At 38.2% G+C, this 18,275-nt stretch overlaps 1 protein-coding gene across 7 annotated transcripts in view; it reads left to right on the top strand.

The window, feature by feature from the left end:
* Positions 1-18,275, top strand: part of PPP1R9A (protein phosphatase 1 regulatory subunit 9A) — a 135,167-nt gene that overhangs the window by 81,777 nt on the left and 35,115 nt on the right. For all 7 annotated transcript variants that reach the window (XM_039549903.1, XM_039549906.1, XM_039549905.1 and 4 more), the window contains exon 6: positions 10,152-10,287. In XM_039549903.1, coding sequence (XP_039405837.1) covers positions 10,152-10,287 — 136 coding nt within the window. The remainder of the gene's footprint in view (positions 1-10,151; positions 10,288-18,275) is intronic.

Genomic DNA, 18,275 nt, shown 5'->3' with positions numbered 1-18,275 from the left:
CTGGTAGCCTGTGAGGCAAAGGAAAGAGATGGAATTCTTTCATAATCCCAGCTGGCAATCAGCCTGTGTTTTTCAGGATGAGAATTAGTGTCCTCGTGACTCTAATCAGGCAAATACAACTATGAATGCTACTTCAATTGATGTAAATATCAAGTCTTCTTTATAATTTCGCATAACTATTTAGTTTACTTATATCTCATATTAGTAGATTTCAGAATTTGATTCTATACAGGAGGGATTTGAAATGTGTGTTGTTTTCAATATTGTTAAGTGTCACCCCTGCTCTAAGATTAATGGCTCAGAGGGCAGAGCCACACTAATACCACTAATTGTTCTGTTCTTCTTTTGACCCTATTTAGGATGTAATCCATCAGCTTGAAGTTTGCAAGTGGTGCCTGCAGTCATAAAAGATAGGCTAAGGAGATAGCTTGACAGTGGGAATGCTATCCTGTCACAGAATTTTTCCTGTGTTACTTTGCTTGCAGTCTCCCCATGGACTGTGGTGTTGAGTATCAGAACTGTTTTTTGAAGTTGCTTGGATGATGTTAAGCCTTTTTGACCCCGCTTTCTTACTTCATCATAATGAAGGGGTTCTGGGAGACCCTACAGTCTCTGCCAGAGAAAGCTCACTTGAAGAGTTGTATGCCTCCAGGGAATTTTATTTATTTTTTTTTTAACATACCCACAAGAGAAAAAATCTAGTTCTTTCATAGAGAAAACTTTATCCTTTTATCATACTTACTGGATACAAAGATTTGTGCTTGCACAGCTCTGGGAAAGTCAGGGTCCCAGGAAAGGAGGACGTGGTTCTGGGCAGACTTACTGCATTGATGAGTAGAAAGGGTCCTGCATGAGAGAATCATGAGAAAATCCCAGTCCTTCGTATGCTGCTTGTATGCTTTTAGCATTATTACTTTCCTCTGAAAGGTTCCTTTTAAAAACATTAACCAAATTCAGTGTTTTACTGGAGACGCAAATTTTAAATTTTGTGTTCTCCTTCCATATCCTGTTGTATGAATGTGACTAAACATTTTCTCAGCTTTCCAAACTGTTGCTAGGCACTGAGCGGATGCTCTCATGGTGCTTTCTAAATCAGTTCTGGACTTTGGGGAACCACACGGAACCTGTGCAAAACCTGTTTGGTTTATCATGACTTGTACCACCATGAAAGTTATAAATTGTATTAATTCTAACCTGCTAATGAGTTTACCTGCTTTTGTTTATTTAAATTCTGCTGAAATGCATCAAAGTCTTTCCATCTTAAATAATTGGTTAGCCAATGTTGCTGTGTCTAATTCATCTTCTAGATCATTAAAGAGTATGTTCTAACAATAGCAGTTAACTATCCAGCCCTCTGGCTTTTCACTGTTAACTACTCTCTGTTCTAATAAAGAATAATTTATTGCCATTTTTTGTTTTTTTCTTATCTGGACAGTTTTAATTCAAAGCAGGGTTGTGTTTCAACTCCCAGTTAATTCACAGCCTAATTTTTTTATCTCTTACTAAACTGAAAATGCAATCTTTCAGACAAATTTCTACTTTTATATAGCTCTTATACAAGGAACAATTAAAGGGCGAAAAGTAAAAATAATTGGTTGTTCATTAACATCAACTTGAAATGTCATTTATTCCTTCCTCAGTGAATTCCTCACCCCATCTTGAGCTGAATTTTTTCTGAAAAATACACTGTTTCTGAAAATAGTATTTGCATGCCTGCTGTTAGTTTTGTTTGCCACCGCAGCATCTGGAAAGGTAATTTATACAGTCATGTCTTTGCAAGAACTAGGACAGTGTAGGGGACAGATGAAGTCCCCCTTAGGACCTAACCAGCAGCAGTATGCCCCGATGGGAATGCTGTTTGTTGACAGTAACACTGAACTGTGTGGCTTTGTTGTGACTCCTTTGTCTAGGTAATACTCTTCTCATCTCCCAGTGCGCATGCCTGTGCAGATTTTCTTTTGCTCCTTCTAACTTTGCCTGCCTGTGCTCTTACCCTATGAAACAGCTGGGTCCTTTAAAATTTGCAGGCATTCTCCGTAGTGCAGATCCACATTGTGGTAGAGGCAGGACTGCTACTTACTGGATAATGAGACAGGACCCAAACCAAAAAATACCACACTCCATGTCTGCTTCAGAGAGCTGGTTTATGTTACCAGTTTTCTGGCTGGGGGTTGTGGTTTTGTTTTTCCTTTCCTTGTCTATTTCTTTTTCCTTGAATCCAAGTGCCGGAGCTGAGGAGATAAAAAGAGGAGGAAAGAAAAGTCCTTTGCTCTGCAATGCTGATTGCTGAGCTGGGATTTCATTCTAGTCTGCTTCAGAAGCTATGTGTGCTTGGTGCACTTTCTGCTTCTTTGATAAATCTGAATTATAGATCCTGCAGAAACTGAATGTGTGGTGCTGTGTGCCAAAGCAGTGTAAATTTCTCTTGTTTAATTGACTGTGGTTATACTAAAGATTCCATAATATTCCATAATTCTATAAGCTGTTTTTTTCTGGTTTCTGCAAAAAGCTCCTACTTTCTGCAAAGCACTGGTAATTGTTCTGTAAGACTACCAGGAATAGTATGCTGAACATGGAAAACTACTCAAGAGTACTCTGACCCCTTAGCAGGGGTGAGATAAGACTGCATTCATCACTGCTTAGCTGGTTTATATTCCTTGGCTGTGCCTGTGTAGTAGACAAGCTGTGCCTTGGACTGTTGTTTGCGCTGGGGCCAGCTGGCACCAGAGTGGTCAGTCTACCCTTAAAGAGTTGTAACTTTCTGAGCAGGGTGGCCATATCCAAATTGTCCTTTGGAAACATCCAAGCTGACTCCTAGCCTTTGCTAACTCTTGGACTGTGTCTGAGTATTCTTCTTCAGCAGAATATTTGTTAACTTGGGTCAAACTGTTTCAAAGACTGTTTCAGTGATGTAATACGATTTTAATATGATGATCAGTTACTAGTGCTTGGAAGCATTCCCTGGCACTGTGTAATTTACTGGCATAAACATAGCCCCTGTGTCCTGAGTTCTTGATAATTTAAATTTTATGGCAAGTTTTTTCTTGAAATATTTGCACATTTGGACAGGAAATTATATGTTTGAGTGTGAAATATATAAAGAAATCTTCATTCAAATATTTTGTCTGAATTATAAACTATTCTTCTAGGTATTGAAGCATGGCTTTTAAAATTAAGTGTAACATGAATGAGTAAGATTCAGTGGGACTGGATTTCATTAGGAGCAGCTTTTTTTGTCTTTTCCTGGAAAAAGGAACAACTTGACAGGTTTTGAATCACTTCATCCTCAACTTGGATGGATCTAATCATAAACTCCTAACCCTGCAACTGAAATATCATAATATATGTTTATTTAGCTATTTTTTTTATCCTTCATCCAAGATACTATTTTGTGGAAACTCCCACATAGTTTTGGTGTACCTTGATTAATGGGATACAACACTGTGACAGCTGGGCAGAAATACCTGCTGTTCATCCTTGCAGGATAACTCGCCAAACTACACAGATGGTGCTGTAGGAGCACTTAGCTGGACTGTGCTGTGAGGATGGTCGATCTTGCCTAGAATCTGGATCATGTCATCATCCACTTTAAGGACATGGTCTGAACTCAGAAGCTTGTGACCTATCTGCATTTTCTTTCTGGATTTCTTCCCTATGGATACCATCAAGGGTGAGGGTGAGGGAAGACAGATCTCACCTCAAAAAGCAATCAGTTTTTCTTAGAAACATGTCCTGCTAGCACTTGTACCTTCAGAACAGAGGTGACCGCATTCAGCTATGTTAAAGCATAGATTTACAAATGTATTTCTTTTAACTGGCCATTCCCATAAGAATCATGTGGTGCTATAGCAAATGCTGATTAAATTATCACCCTGTATTCAAGGGAACCTTGTAAGCAAGGATTGTGTTGGGATACTGTCAGGCTGTCTGGAAAGAGACGGAATTCGTTCTTAACATGCACTCTCAGAAGAATCCGGAGAGGTGCCAAAACATTGAATCCCTTGGCTAATTTTGAAGTGCTCTTGAGTAAAGCTAATGTGTTAGGGAGGCCCTAGACTAGAATTGATTTCTGGGGGAATAATTAATCTAAGTGTATTAATATTATTGTGTGGGTTTTTTACGTGACTTCCTAATCGTCTGACTCAATATCCATTTAGTGTTGATAGTAGCATAGTTTATCAGGGGCTTGTATCCAAGATGCTCTGAAGAGTCCGCTGAGGCTTTTCTGATGTTTAATCTGTGACTTTGCTGCTCTTCTACCAGCACCATTGATAACATTGTTTTCCCAGAAGGCCAATCACATCCTGGGTCAGCATCAAAAGAGGGGTGGCTATCAGGGTGAGGGAGGTGATTCTGCCACTCTTCTCTGCCCTTATGAGACCCCACCTGCAGTGCTGCATCCAGCTCTAGAGTCCTCACGCAAGAAAGACATGGACCTGTTGCTGTGGGTCCAGAGCAGGCCACGAAGTTGATCAGAGGGCTGGAGCACCTTTCCTGGAGACAGGCTGAGAGCTGGAAGTGTTCGGCCTGGAGAAGCAAAGACTCTGAGGAGACTTTATAGTACCTTCCAGTACTGAAAGGGGGCTTATGAAACAGTGGTAGGGTGACTTTTTTACACAGACAGATAGCGATAGGACAAGTTTTAAACTAAAAGAGGAGAGATTTGGATTAAATATTAGGAAGTTCTTTACTCACGGGGTAGTGAGGCACTGCAGCAGGCTTCTCAGAAAATTTGTGGATGCGTCATCCTTGGAACTGTTCAGGGCCTGGTTGAATGGGACCCTGAGCAACCTGATGTAGTGGAAGGTGCCCCTGTTCATGGCATGGTCCCTTCCAACCCAAAGAGGTAAATTGGAGTCTTGCTGTCTGTCTTTAAATTCAGAATACTTTACTTTATCCTGGGTCTGGGGACAAGGATGGAGGCTGCAGAACTTCTGCACATCAGTTCATCTCACTGGCAACTCTATCTCCAGGATCCTTGGAGGCTCTTGCCCAAAGTCTCCTTGTCTGTACTGGCTTTACGTAGCCAGCATCCTGCACTAGATACTACACAGATCGCCCTCTTCGATGTTGCTTATGTGACCCTAAATAAATTCACTCAGGCATTGCCCCTTTCATTCACTGATGGTGGTCACTTCATTATGTTACTTTGGGTGCTGATTTCCAAGCAGAGTTTGTGGCTTGTGTGTTAGTTTTGGGTCACTTATCTCCAGGCAAACCTTTTTTATTTCCCTCTACCAGTCCCGTTGGTTCCAGCTAGTAGCTTTAAAGATTGCTGTGCACATGCCTGTCTCTGGAGATGGGCGGACTGGGTGGATTTACTGACGTAAGTTTGCACATGAGGTAGATAGGCTAACAGGGCTGCAATCACAGGATCTTCCAACAGTCAGAAGTGGGCTGACAGAAGCCTTATGAGGCAAGGGCTGCTGTGAGTCTGGCATCTGGAGCAGCATCACTGTGCAACACTGAGAGCTAGAGAGCAGATGTGCGGCAACATCCTGGGAAGAGGTGGAAAGAACATCTTCACTCTGAAGAAAAGAATGGAGTGTCAGGTGTCTTACTGTTGTCTCAACTACCATCCATGAGGTAGAATGGGTAAACCCAGATTCTTTATAACTCTCAGTACAAGGGGACAAAATAACAGGCAATGAACAGAAGTTGCAGCAAGGTTCATTCTGATCAAGGCCATGACAAAGTTGGCCATCTTTTGAAGTCAGGGGCTTGGGTTGGACCAGTTTCCTTCCACCTGAAATTATTCAGTGATGCAAAGACTGTTTAGAAGTTTCAAATAATTTCATATCAAAAAGTGTAATGGAAGCTCATATGCTGTGAATTCCTTATATGCAGTCAGTGACTTCTGTGTTTGAGACTGCTGTTTGGGAGAGGTTGATCTTGTTCATTAAAACCAAACAAATTCCAGCTTGTGCTGCTGTGACTAAATAAAACCTTAACAGGGTTCACACCCCTTTAAGCACTTTGGATTAATTATGTGGCTGTTAACCTAATGGAAGCAGCCAGACTAGGTAATTGAAGACATCTTGAAATAAATGAGATAAATGGTAGCAGAAGCAGCTTCAGACTTTAAAGCTCAGAGGAAAACCATATTTAAAATCGTAGAGTGGTTTGAGTTAGAAGGGACCTTAAAGATCATCTAGTTCCAACCCCTCTGCTGTGGTCAGGGATACCTTCCATTGGAGCAGGTTACTCAAAGCCCCATCCACACGGGCCTTGAACAGTTCCAGGGATGAGGCATCTGACTGTAAAACTCCCTGAATGAATTTTACTGTACATTTTTATGGACCAAACTGTATTTTAGGAAAAGTTAGAAGAAAATATTTGGAATCCTGGCACAGAAAACCCCCCATTCTTTCTTAGAATGTGTTTGCTGTATTCTTACTTGATTTTTAAGGAAACCATGCTAATGTATTTTTAACTGAGCACTTACTGCCTGAAGTATTTTCAGGAGAAATCATTAACGCATTTCACTAAAAGTCTGTGCTGCAGAACTTCAGTTTTTGCGTCACAGATTTGGTGCCTTCACAATTTTTTTAGTACCAAAGCTATTTTCAAAGTGGAAATATTTTTTAATTTAAATCAGTTTTTATAATAATGTTTCTGGTTCCCCTAGTTGATAAAAAAATCAATAAGTTATTTCAAGAAGCACAGGTCTGCAGATCCTCATTTAATAAAAGCTGGAAATATGCAGAAGGCTATGTATCGGGTGTGCTGCAAAATATTTAAATCATGGATTGCAGGAGATGTGGGAGTTGCTGCCAATTTCAGTATAATGCTTTTCTTAACCACCATTACTGTAATTAATTTTCAATTTCTCAAGATACGTCATTCTTTTAGATATTCTAAAATCCAAGATAGAGTCAAATACTAATTATATTTCTAGCTCCGTCCCTGTTTATTTTAATCACAACCACAAAGAATATTTCACATCTGGTAATTAAGCTAAATTGCATGTAACTTTTGAGTATCAAGGCCAGCTCTTGCCCTGCCTCTCTCCTCCACCTTCCTTCTTTTTTAAAGACTTCAGAAAAAATCAGTAATGACCTGAGATTTAGTACAGTGATGGCTGTTTCACAGATTTGCTGGGGTTTATTTTGCATTTGCTGGCCTTAATAATTAAGAGTAATATTATTGTGATGTGGTTTAAAGGCTGTAAAATGCTCATTTGTCTCATATCTAAAAGCATAACCAGCTTCTCAAATATATTATTGCTGACAGAATTTATAGTTCTTTCGTATAATACTTCTAGCCCTTGAGACTAATTAATGAAGTCTGAAATGCATGGGCTTAATTTTGTTGAGCCAAAGTGATCTGAATTATATAATTAGCCACTTTGTTGAAGTGTGCATATTATGGTTCAGTGACTAATTTTTTGGTCAGGGAATCATAGCCTTATGTGTCTTTCTCATATTTAAACACTTCAGATGAAGATAGTTCTTGTATTTAAAGCCATTCTGTGAATAAATATCTAATTCATGCTTAAGAGTTTTAATCTGCCCCAGCTTTATGGTTTTCTAAGTTACTTTTATTCACCTCCCACTTTAAATTGTAACTTTAGAATTTATGGTTTATCTCAATTATAGGTTAAGTATAATTATATGTATGGTATTCTTAAGATCATGGAATGTAACATGACAAAAAGTTTGGTTTAGTTTGAAAAAGCTGTAATTGCTGAGAACATAGTATTCCATTTTACAAATTTACAATTCTTTGTCTAGAACTGATATCAATTGTAGACTGAACGCTGCTAAAAATTATTTTCAGACAATGTGGATATGTCTCACTCTAAAGCAATAAATTGTAGGAAGTTAGAACATTACTTATATATTTCTATTTTGGAAAACATTTGCTTTAAACTTTGTCATTGCCTGGAGGCTTTTATTCATATATCATCTAACAGCTTCAGGTATCACTGACTAACTTCATTTTGACATGTGATTCAAGCCTTGGAAATCACATCACTGTAAACTGTAAGTGGCTTTGGCATGAGAAGAAAAATTCAATTAATAAGGTTTCATATTTTTAAATCCTACCTAATCTTGTTTGTCTGTATGAAAATATTACTGCATTACAGTCTAACGTGTCAAATAACACTTCTAAATTATCAGGAATTGCCAGACTTCAGATGCATTGGATGTTGTTTATTCTAAGTTTTCAGTGTATGAAAATGACTGTATGAAGTATTTTGAGGTTTGTATTTTCCAAGGGAGGTGAATTACTAGGCAGAGGGCCAGAGGGAATACAATATTTGCATCACTTTGTGTGGTTTCATAACTTTACACATTGAGGATCTCCCTCACGTGTTTATAAATGTGGTGCTCTCTCGACTATGTGTAGGTAATGTACTCATGCATAATTTTGCTTAAAATGTTTGTTTGAAATAGAAGTTTTTTTTTTTCTCTCTATTTACTTTCAATTTGTTTTTGCATTAGAGGAGACAAACACACAACAAATATGGGTTAAATCCTTTTTTACTTCATGTAGTAATTTTAAAAGCTCATTGTTCCTCCCAATTGAGTCTGAAAACATGACTGATTTAGTCTTTGTAATACTTGGCTCTAAAATCAAAATTTAGAGGAAACAAGTCAGTATGCAGAACAGATGAAGTGTAGGGGCCATGAAGAAACATTCTTTTTCTTTCAGCCCAAGGTCTTTATCATTACTGAGAACTAATGTCATCTTTTGTAATAGTGGGATGAGTGCCAGACTGGGATCTGATCTGATCAGGATTAAAATGCTGATGTTATTGCCTCAGTTTTGTTCTAGTTTCTGCTGTATTTGCTATTGGTGTTTTTAAGCTAAGACACTTTCTTGCAAATTATTTTCAGAGCACCTTGTGTCATTATTTCAAATGGAGTCACTCATTCTCACCTTTCTTATGCTTTTGGAAGTAATTAGTTACTTGCATATTTTGATGATCTTGAAATAGTCTCCAAATTGCGGTCTTTTCTGTAGTGCCTGACTTCATAGAATCTGAAAAATTATTTGGCATAGGAGATGGACCCAGGGTCATCCACTGATGAGAAGTTGGCTGACACATGGATGACAAATCCCAAAAGCTTTTAACAGTGATAGGCAGTACTAATGAAAAAATTTTCATGCATGGGATATAAGACACATCTCTGCCTCTCATTCAAGTAATAAATTACATTCATCATTCGAGGCTAATGTTGTGGAAACAATTTACTATATGCAGTAGCTCAGTGTCACCTTATTGTGCTTTTCAGCTCTACGTAGTACTTCTTTCATCCGTAATTACCTAATTGTCTTTCTAGCCTTCTAAGAAAATGATTCTTCAGCTTGACATTTTTGAATTGTGCTTTTGTTTAGTAGTTCACAGTGTGTTGGTACCGTGTAATGGGTGTTTATGATTAGTTCTGTAGATAGCTACATACCTAATTATGGTTATGCCACTGTGCTGAAAAAAGAAAGTGTTACAATCCAAACCAATTCTGAGTTCTAGTTGCTGAAAGCAAGATTGAGAAGCATTCTTGTAAGTCTCAACCAAGAAAGAGGCACTGCCCTTGTCTTTTGTTAAGCCAAGGAAGTGTGTGCCCAGTGTTCCGCAGTAGCTAACAGTGGAGAAAACGTTCCTTAGCAACAGAAGTTCATGAAATAAAAGAAAGATTTGAATGCAGCTTAAAATTAAGGAAATCGCGTCTGTCAGATTTTAAAATGTGGAAATAGATTCTGTTTTATAGACCAGAGGAAGACAAATATAAAAGCTCAGAAATAGAAGATAATTTCTAAGTCAGGCTGGGAAGGAGTTACTCTGATGCGTGTTTCTTTCACTATAAGCTGCGATAAGTGTGCTGTGCATCCATAACAATCTGGTCTTCTGTAGCTTTCTGGAAAATACATGCCTCTAAAGGGAATGGAGCTGATTATAGTTTACTGAAACTTGGAGTGAAGGCATGTCATGGTCACTTCTATTTTCCCCCCTCCTGTCATGGTCTGATCACTCCTACTCCTGCACACAGTGCCCTTGTGACAAATCTCATCCACAGAATGCATTTGAAACAATCACAACTACGCATCTTTGGAGAAAAAGGCTACCCTCTGTATCAGAAATGGCTAAAACTCTAGAACTTTGGCAAACAGTAGGAGTAATATTTTTTCGCTAATGTTTTGTATAGGTTTGTAATTGGACGAGAAAAACCGGGACAAGTGAGCGAGGTTGCGCAGCTGATTAGCCAAACTCTAGAACAAGAACGCCGCCAGAGAGAGCTGCTGGAGCAGCATTATGCACAGTATGATGCAGATGATGATGAGGTAACAGCCTGTCCAGTGTTTCACTATTTGGTGTTTTTTAATGTTCTGTTTTCTATTCCTAATTCCTTCTTTTTACTTACCACTCAGAGGTCAACTTTTGGACCTTTCCATTACCTTTGCTGATGATTTTTACGGATTTTGATGATGAATCTTACTTGAAGAACAAATTTATAGAAAAAATTTTCATCATGGATTTAAAGTATTTATTTTGGTCCAGAAGAGCAAATACCAAGTTGGTTGATGCTTCTGTAAGCACTGCTCTTCCTTGAAGGCATATACCTTTCTGAAATAAGGGAATAAAGTTTGTTTGGTTGTGCACTGAAACGGTAAAGTTTTGTGAAAACTGGTTAAAGTTGCTTTCTAACTTTTAGAGGGGTTGAGGAAGTTGGGGTTTTTTTCTAGAAGAATTGACTTCTTAAGTCAGAATGTTTTCTGAAAATTCTGGGTAAGGCCCCTCTTTCCATACACTGATTTTGTTTCTGTGTGAACAGATATTCCACAGGATAGAGAATTAGCCCACCTCGTCTGAAGTGTATATTCATGTTTACAATTAGTGCCTGATGTCCCAATACAAAAGTTTTGAAACTAACAAGTCTGTGCAGTAAATTTCCATAATTTCTCTCCATTCTCGTAAAATTCCTAGTATGCCTAATTACCAAGATACTTGGAAAGATTATTTTGAGTGCTTTTTCAGAGACTGCTACTGTCTGTGTTACTCTCTAAATTAGCTGCTGGGTTTTGTAACAAACTGCTTCCATATAGCCCAAGCATACTGCCATCATTTCATATCATCTTGAGTGATATTATTTGAAATGCTAGACTCCATGTATTAGTGTGTTTTCATCCTGGGCCAGTTTTATTTTATTTGTGTAAGGGAACAATAGATAAGGGGAGATAGAGAATTCATGGTAGGCATTTATTTCAGGTTAGTTTTTCTTTTTAGAAAAAAAATAGTCTTGACATAAAATCAAGGTTCACTCAGATTTTGAAACAAGCTGTTAAAATAGCAATATGTGTAGCCCCAGTAATGCATTCACTTACTTCAATTTCCACTGATATTAAGAATAAAAATATTTCAATATGTCTTAGAATTAATCCTGTCACGGGGACAGGATAACTCATATAACTCATGTAAATAAGAGCTGTACATACATGCATAGGTATGTGAGCCTGGGCGAGACCATGAAGGATAGAAAAATCCATATCCTCTCTGTTCCCTCCTCAAATTACAGAAACATGCAAGTCTTCTAACTTCTGTTTAGTCTAGAACTAAATTCAAGAGAAGTTTCTTGAAGGAACTCCATTACAATCTCTTCAAAAACAAAATGGATCAACTAGCTTTTGGGAAAAGAGACTTCTCACAACTCATCACAGCGTACTGTAGATGTCAGGGTTTGAAGACTTTCAGTACCATCTTATGGTGAGCATAGTCTGATAGCTTTCATATAGGCAAGAGAGGTGTGTCCTAAATGCCTGATGATCAAATCTTTCTCATTGTGTACTTGCATGTAGAGGGATGTGTGGCTGAAGGCAGACCTCTGTGTGTGATCGATGCATTACAGCTTTTATCTATGGGACACATCCGCCTGCAAAAAATCTCAAATGTTTGTGTTTTTTACCTTCATGCACCACACAGGTGGCGTTACTCAAGATCTGGCAATAAAGAAAATGTTGTTAAACCCATATTGATCAATACTGATCCTGGTACTACTTCAGCCTTCAGTAGGGATTGTTGCTGTGAAGGTGCTGATGGTGACACTGTCATATACCATGCAAGTGTTTCTCAGTACAGTACTGAAAGAGGACAGGGATGAGTAGGTATCAGGTACTTTTTGTGATGTGTCCTGTTCTTGCAATTTGGTGGTTACAAACTCTTTAAGTCCTGTTCACTGCATAAATTTTTCACAAAAAATAACAAATTCACAAAGTGGTTTCTGTTGGTAGTGCCTTTAGATCATAGAGAAAAAATAAAATTGGGTGAGTTTTTCCCAGATGTTTCCCTAATTAAGAGAGTTAAAGGTATCTTTTCTTATTCTAGCACTACACTGAGGATGATGACCGTCTGTGTGATTATGACATTTGATTTTTGGCAATGGTCTTTGCAGTGCAAAGACAACTTTTGTCTTGCATATGAGGAAAGGAGGAAGAAAGGAAAAGACATCTACCAGGGGAGATCCAGATGACCTCATCAATTATCTGTTTTGGAAGGAGAAGGAATTAGGCCTGAGAACAAATACAGTTCTTAAAATCTACATTGGGATCATTGAAGGTCATACCCATTTCCTACTTGATGCCGTATATATATTTGGGGTGTGGGTGGTAAACATTTTCAGAATAAATGCTGGGGTTTAGTTACTAAGGTATGCAATGTAGTATGTTCCCTTTCTTAATTAAGAGACTTATCAGAAATAATTGATACCTGCAGTAATCCTGAATATTACTATTTTTTTGGTCACCTGACTATGCCATCCAAGTTTACTCGCATAACTTGCACCATTCACAGACAGCTGACACGATGTAAACTGTGATCTAATGCACGTTAGCCACAGTTCAAAGACATTTTTGGTCACCACAAGCACTTCTGCTCCATTTACTGTCAAATACAAGCATTACTGCTTAGAGCTTATCTTGCTCTGTGTGGACAAGTCTGGCTGGGTTTATGTTGCTATGTGCCAGACACCACCGCCAGCCCTGCATTCTTTGGCTCTGGTAAGCAGGGCACCTTTTGGGCAAGAAAATCTCCATTTGGACTGGCTGAATGACTATCTACAAGTGTACAAAAACCACTACTAACCTTTTGAGTCTGTTTCATCAAAGTAATAGTTACTCTGACTGCATGGAGCTCAGGAGTATTTGGATTGCCAGTGTAAGGAGTTCTGCATTGAAGCAGCACAGAATGATACAGGAGTTGCTCAGCCTCAGAGCTGTCAAGCCATCCTATTAATTTTTGTACACCTTTTAAAATATGGTAACATGAATCTCCAGGTACAGTGCTGTATAATAAACATGAAAATTATCTTCAGACTGCCAAATTCTGAGGCTCAGAGACTTTACCACAAGGACAGCAATAACATTTTAAGTTTTCCAGAGCAGGAAATCAGTGATCTGTGTTTGAGTCCTGGAGTCATGGTGCATGACTTGTATTTGTTACAGCTAGTCAAATCACAGGAAGAGAATGTGTGCCAGGCGTGTGCAAGTTCTGGTGTTCTATCTTGCTGTGCCACCAGCTGGCTGGATTTCCTCTGTTTTGGAACTTCTGACAGTCTTCATAGCCCAAGGAGTATGTAGGTATTTTAGAAGGATCTAAGTTCTTTTGAAAAGCAGTATTTTGAGGCAGTTTTGATTTCTGCCAGCTAGTGGGCAGTGGACTTGAGTTACATACTAAATTTAGAGATGCAATGTTAGCCTACTACTTTCTCATTCCACTGTCTTGAAGGAATGTTGCCTGACAGCTGTTTGTTGGGGAAAATTCACACTAATACACACAGTTTTTCTAAGACATATATCATTTACTGTCTAAGTAATACTGAAAACTCATCATTTACTATATAAATGCCCTGCATTTTAGAATCTGCTTTTACCATAGGCTGCAGGTTGTCACAGGGTTGCAGGATTCTTTCAGATGCTCCTTCATTTAAATTTTTGCATGGAAACACAAAGCCCTTGTGCAGAACTGAACACTAAAAGAAGATGGATGTTCACAGTGGAGTCCATGCAAAGACTAGAGGATAAGTGTGCATCAGCTCACAACTTGTTAAGCTCCCACAAGCCAAGCACTTGAGCCAGTAGAATCAGCTATTTCTCAAGTCTTACCTACAACAGGCAGCGCTGGCATTTCCTAGTGAGTCTCTGCTAATCCCAGTAAAGCTGGGAGAGTATGTCGCCTCTGGGTAGCCTGCTGCAGAGTTTGCTCATCACCAGTTTGCCTAGCTTCCTAAAGTCCCACCTCCTTTCAATTTGTAGCATCCTGTGAGAAAATAAAACGCAAAGGCTTTGGAGTAGGCAGTGTCTTTGTATTTCCTACTTAGTGTGCTAATTATGACCTGAATCTGTATCCTTGACTGAAACCTTTTGAATTCCTTGTGTTAACATAGTGTTCTGTGCACAAGTCAAATTCTGACATTTCTTGGAATTTTGATTTGAACTTGGTATTATCTTCTTCATGTTCTACAGCGAATGACAAAAGTCATGTAAAGCAGATGACCTGTTCCCCAGAAGGCAGCATGGGGTGATGCAAAATGTGAAATGAATAATATATTGCAGGATTCTGTTCACTCTGTGGCCACAGACAAGTAGTTTAATGCAAGTGATGTTTTAATCTATTTTAATATCACTAATAGTCATATGAATATTTTTTTCATTTTAAATTCTCATTCATCAGGACATGCTGAGAGCAAAGCAACATTAGAACCATTGAAGAAAATCTTGACGCACACACACAAAAAATGTCGCAATGTACTTGAATGTCTAACACCCGAAGAGTACATTTGCTAAACCAAAGCTTTCAGAGTACATTTTTTTCAATATCATTAATATGATGCACTCCTGTAAAAGCAATGATTAGTACTATACCATTATGTTTTTTCTTCACTCTTTTGAAAGAATTAAGTATAGCCCATCAAAGAAAAAAATCAAATGAAGAGATGGGCTTGAGTTATTTTTATAGTTCTTCAAATGGTTTCCTGGTTGTGGGAGAGTTTCAGCCGGAACAAAAGGTGTAGCTTGAAATGTGTAGCCTTTGTTATGGTGATGTGGGGAAGGTCTGTCTGCATTATCCTGGCTGGTGCTGCAGCTCCTTATTTCTGCTTGGGAGTGTTAGGCACATTTCAGAAATTTACAGTTAAGGCAGTTAAACAATGCAAGTAACACATTTTCCTTTTAGAAGTGGAAAATTACAGTTTGTGTTGATAATTTCATGCTATTAGCTGTTATAGCATATAGCAAAATGAAATGGCTACTATCAGAAGCTATTGCTTTGGTTAGGACAAGCTGAAGCCCTAGGTGCTACTGAAATGAGAAGTAGGGCTTTTAGATGGATGAATTCTGCTCACCAACACAGAATGAAGAATCTGAGATTTCCCTTCAAGAGCATGTAAGTTTTCATTGACTATGAAGTAAAAAATATTATTGCTGTTGTCAGCTAAGAAACCAAAATGTATTGCAGAGAACCTCAGGGAATTGCAATAACAACTCTTACCTTACAGGGCTTTGTTATTTGAAGTAATACAACTTCTTTTCTGTGCCTTGCTGCTCCTAGTAAAATAGTGAATTTCACATTCTAGCTAACTGGCACAGTGTCTAAACAACCTTCTGGTAGTTTCATGTGGAACAAAAGTCAGCAGAGTTAATTTTTTCAGGGGAAGTATGTTTCATGTAGTTTATTATGTATATTTCCTTAATGTACACATTGGTTCTTTTGAACGTGTAATTTGTTTTCCATATGACTGTAAGATGAAATCCCTTTCTTTTGAAGACAAAAGCAAGAGTCCCATTTATTTCTGAGTTCTATAATGGGTTCTTGTCGTCCTGGTGTCTTGTTTACTTGAGCTGTGCTTTGCTTTGACAGCTCCCTTTTTCATTAATTGAAGCAAAAATGACTGTGCTCATTGACACTCATTATGTACAATTTGAAGCAAGATTTTCCTTTGTGTTCATTTTTAGCTGCCTGATGTTCCTCTTCAAACACTCTGGCTCCTGAGGCCAGTAGAATATTGCCTGCTCTTGAATTTTTCCCTGATAATTTAGTCCTTCATGTGTGTTCATTTTTCTTTTTGTATTCAGTACTTCTTCTTAAAGTCTTTGGAGAAGTCAGTTTTAACTAAATTCATCTGTTTTATTCCTTTGCCAAAACTGGTAAATGTAATTGAGATTTTGGATTAATATATTCCTTTAAAATGCACATGTTGCCGAGCCAGATCTGTTTTGTTTTACATAAGCAGGGCATGAGTTTACTGGTTAATGATCCTGTTTCTGCCTCCTCTTCGCATGCTTCAGAGATTTCCTTGCCACTGCTGATGGACCTGCCAAGATGTACTTTTTTTAATGTAGAAATTACGATTGTGTATTACCTTAGAGATGTTTCAGGGTTAATGACTGCAAAATGGAAGGTATACGGACTGTTAGTATTTTTTCCCCACAGAAATTAATTTCACTGGAATCTCTGTGTGATTTTGAGAGTTAGTGTTTCTGCTTCTGGTAGCCCTGATGGTGTGTGAAGGTGGTGTTACTTTCTCCTGGAAAGAGCCAGGAGAGTTAGTAGCCAAAATTTCCCTTTAGGTACTACACGTAGCCAGTGACAGTAAAACAGAAACAGAAGTTACTACAAGTGTAGTGTAACAGAACATTTTCTGTATGTGTATATGAGATCTAGACGTACAGAATGACGATTTCAGTTGTTGTTTTGTTTAGCTATAATGCTTACATGCCTGAAAACTCCAGTGAGATGGACTGTGTTCTTCCCTTCTCTTAAATAAGGAAAGAAGAAGCAAAACCAGCTGTTAGCGTTTTTTGTAGAAGACTATTGAGATTCTTAGTCATATATTCTTAGTAGGTATGAAGTATATAAAGTAAATGCTTACTGTTTATTTCATTGGAGAACAAGTAACTATTTACAGAGGCAGCAGTAACTCACCAAAAAAGTGCCTTGCTTTACAGTGACTTTTAAAGTATAGATGTGTTGTCCATGTTGGTGACTTACCTTCTTTTTAGTAGTTCTTTTAACATCAGAAAATTTTACTAAACTATTTTATGCTTTCTATGTGTTTTGGCTTTCTTTGCTTTTTAAAACTTCAGTGTTTTTAAAAAAGAAGAATGTAGGTTTTTCATTATCTTTAAAGGTTCCTTTTAACCCAAACCATTCTGTGATTCTGTGTGCTGCCTCTGTGTACCTGTGCACCTAGACTCAATATCTGCCATGCACTGCTTTTTAATTGAGAGACTCACATAAGCCTAAACAGCTGGGAAGTTGAATTAAGGTAGGAAGCTGAGGTTTGAATTGTTCTTCAAACATCCAAGTTCTTACCTCTTGTTTTGAAAAGTCCTTTTGTCAGAAAATGACACTAACAGATTACATTAGCACTATGGGGAATATACTTCTGATAATACTACTATGTTTCTTCATCTCAGGAACTGGAAGCTCATGAAGAAAAACTTCAAATAGTTTTGTCAAAATTTTGGTGGTGTTACTGTATAAGCATGACAAAGACTGCACCAGTCCCCCCGCCCTTTCCTTTTCCATGTATTTATTTAGTCCCAAGCCTTATAAATCCAGATGTGGTCCTGAGGGAAATGTTTGCTTTATAACATTTTTGCACAGTCATCTGCACAGCCAGCAGGCTGTTTGTTATCCATATGCGCTGTACTCCAGCATCCAGAGGGAGCCCTGCAGAAGCGAGGTGGTACCATTCACCTTAGGGTTGGGGAGAGATGAGCACAGACATGCGTGCAAAAGACTGAGAAGGCAATTTGGGGTTCAATATTGCAAGCTTTTTCTTTTCGATATTATTGGGGTTTTTTGTTTTGTTTGTTTGTGAGATACTGATTGCAGCTTACAATTTCTTTTAATTCTGTTTTGTCAGCAAATTGTTTGCATCTCATGCTTTACCAGCCCAAGAAACACCCACATTTACTGTTCAAAACTAGCTCAAAGCAGCTCCTTATTCAGGGTGAAAATTGAGTAAACTCTGGCTTCAGACTCTGAACTTCTCTGACACTCAGTTTCTTTTTCCTACTGTTGTCTTTCTGAGTGGGTGTTACTTTTCTATCGTTAATTTGTTTATAAAGAACAAACCAATGAATTTTCAAATTCAACATGGAATATCACTGGAGAATTACTTCATCCAGATGACGTTACTAACGACTAATCAAGATCCTGTTGGTCGTATTCTGGGGCTTTTTTTTCCGTTTGGAAAAGATTCCTTGTTAAATCTGAAATAAATTTGGAGAGTTCTTCCTATGGAAAAGAGGTCTCACTTGGAAAAGGATGAAAC

The sequence above is a fragment of the Corvus cornix genome, chromosome 2 (assembly GCF_000738735.6).
Source record: "Corvus cornix cornix isolate S_Up_H32 chromosome 2, ASM73873v5, whole genome shotgun sequence".
In the NCBI taxonomy this organism is placed as follows: domain Eukaryota; kingdom Metazoa; phylum Chordata; class Aves; order Passeriformes; family Corvidae; genus Corvus; species Corvus cornix.
The sequence above is the reverse complement of the archived record's forward strand: the minus strand, read 5'-3'. Positions and strand labels throughout refer to the sequence as shown.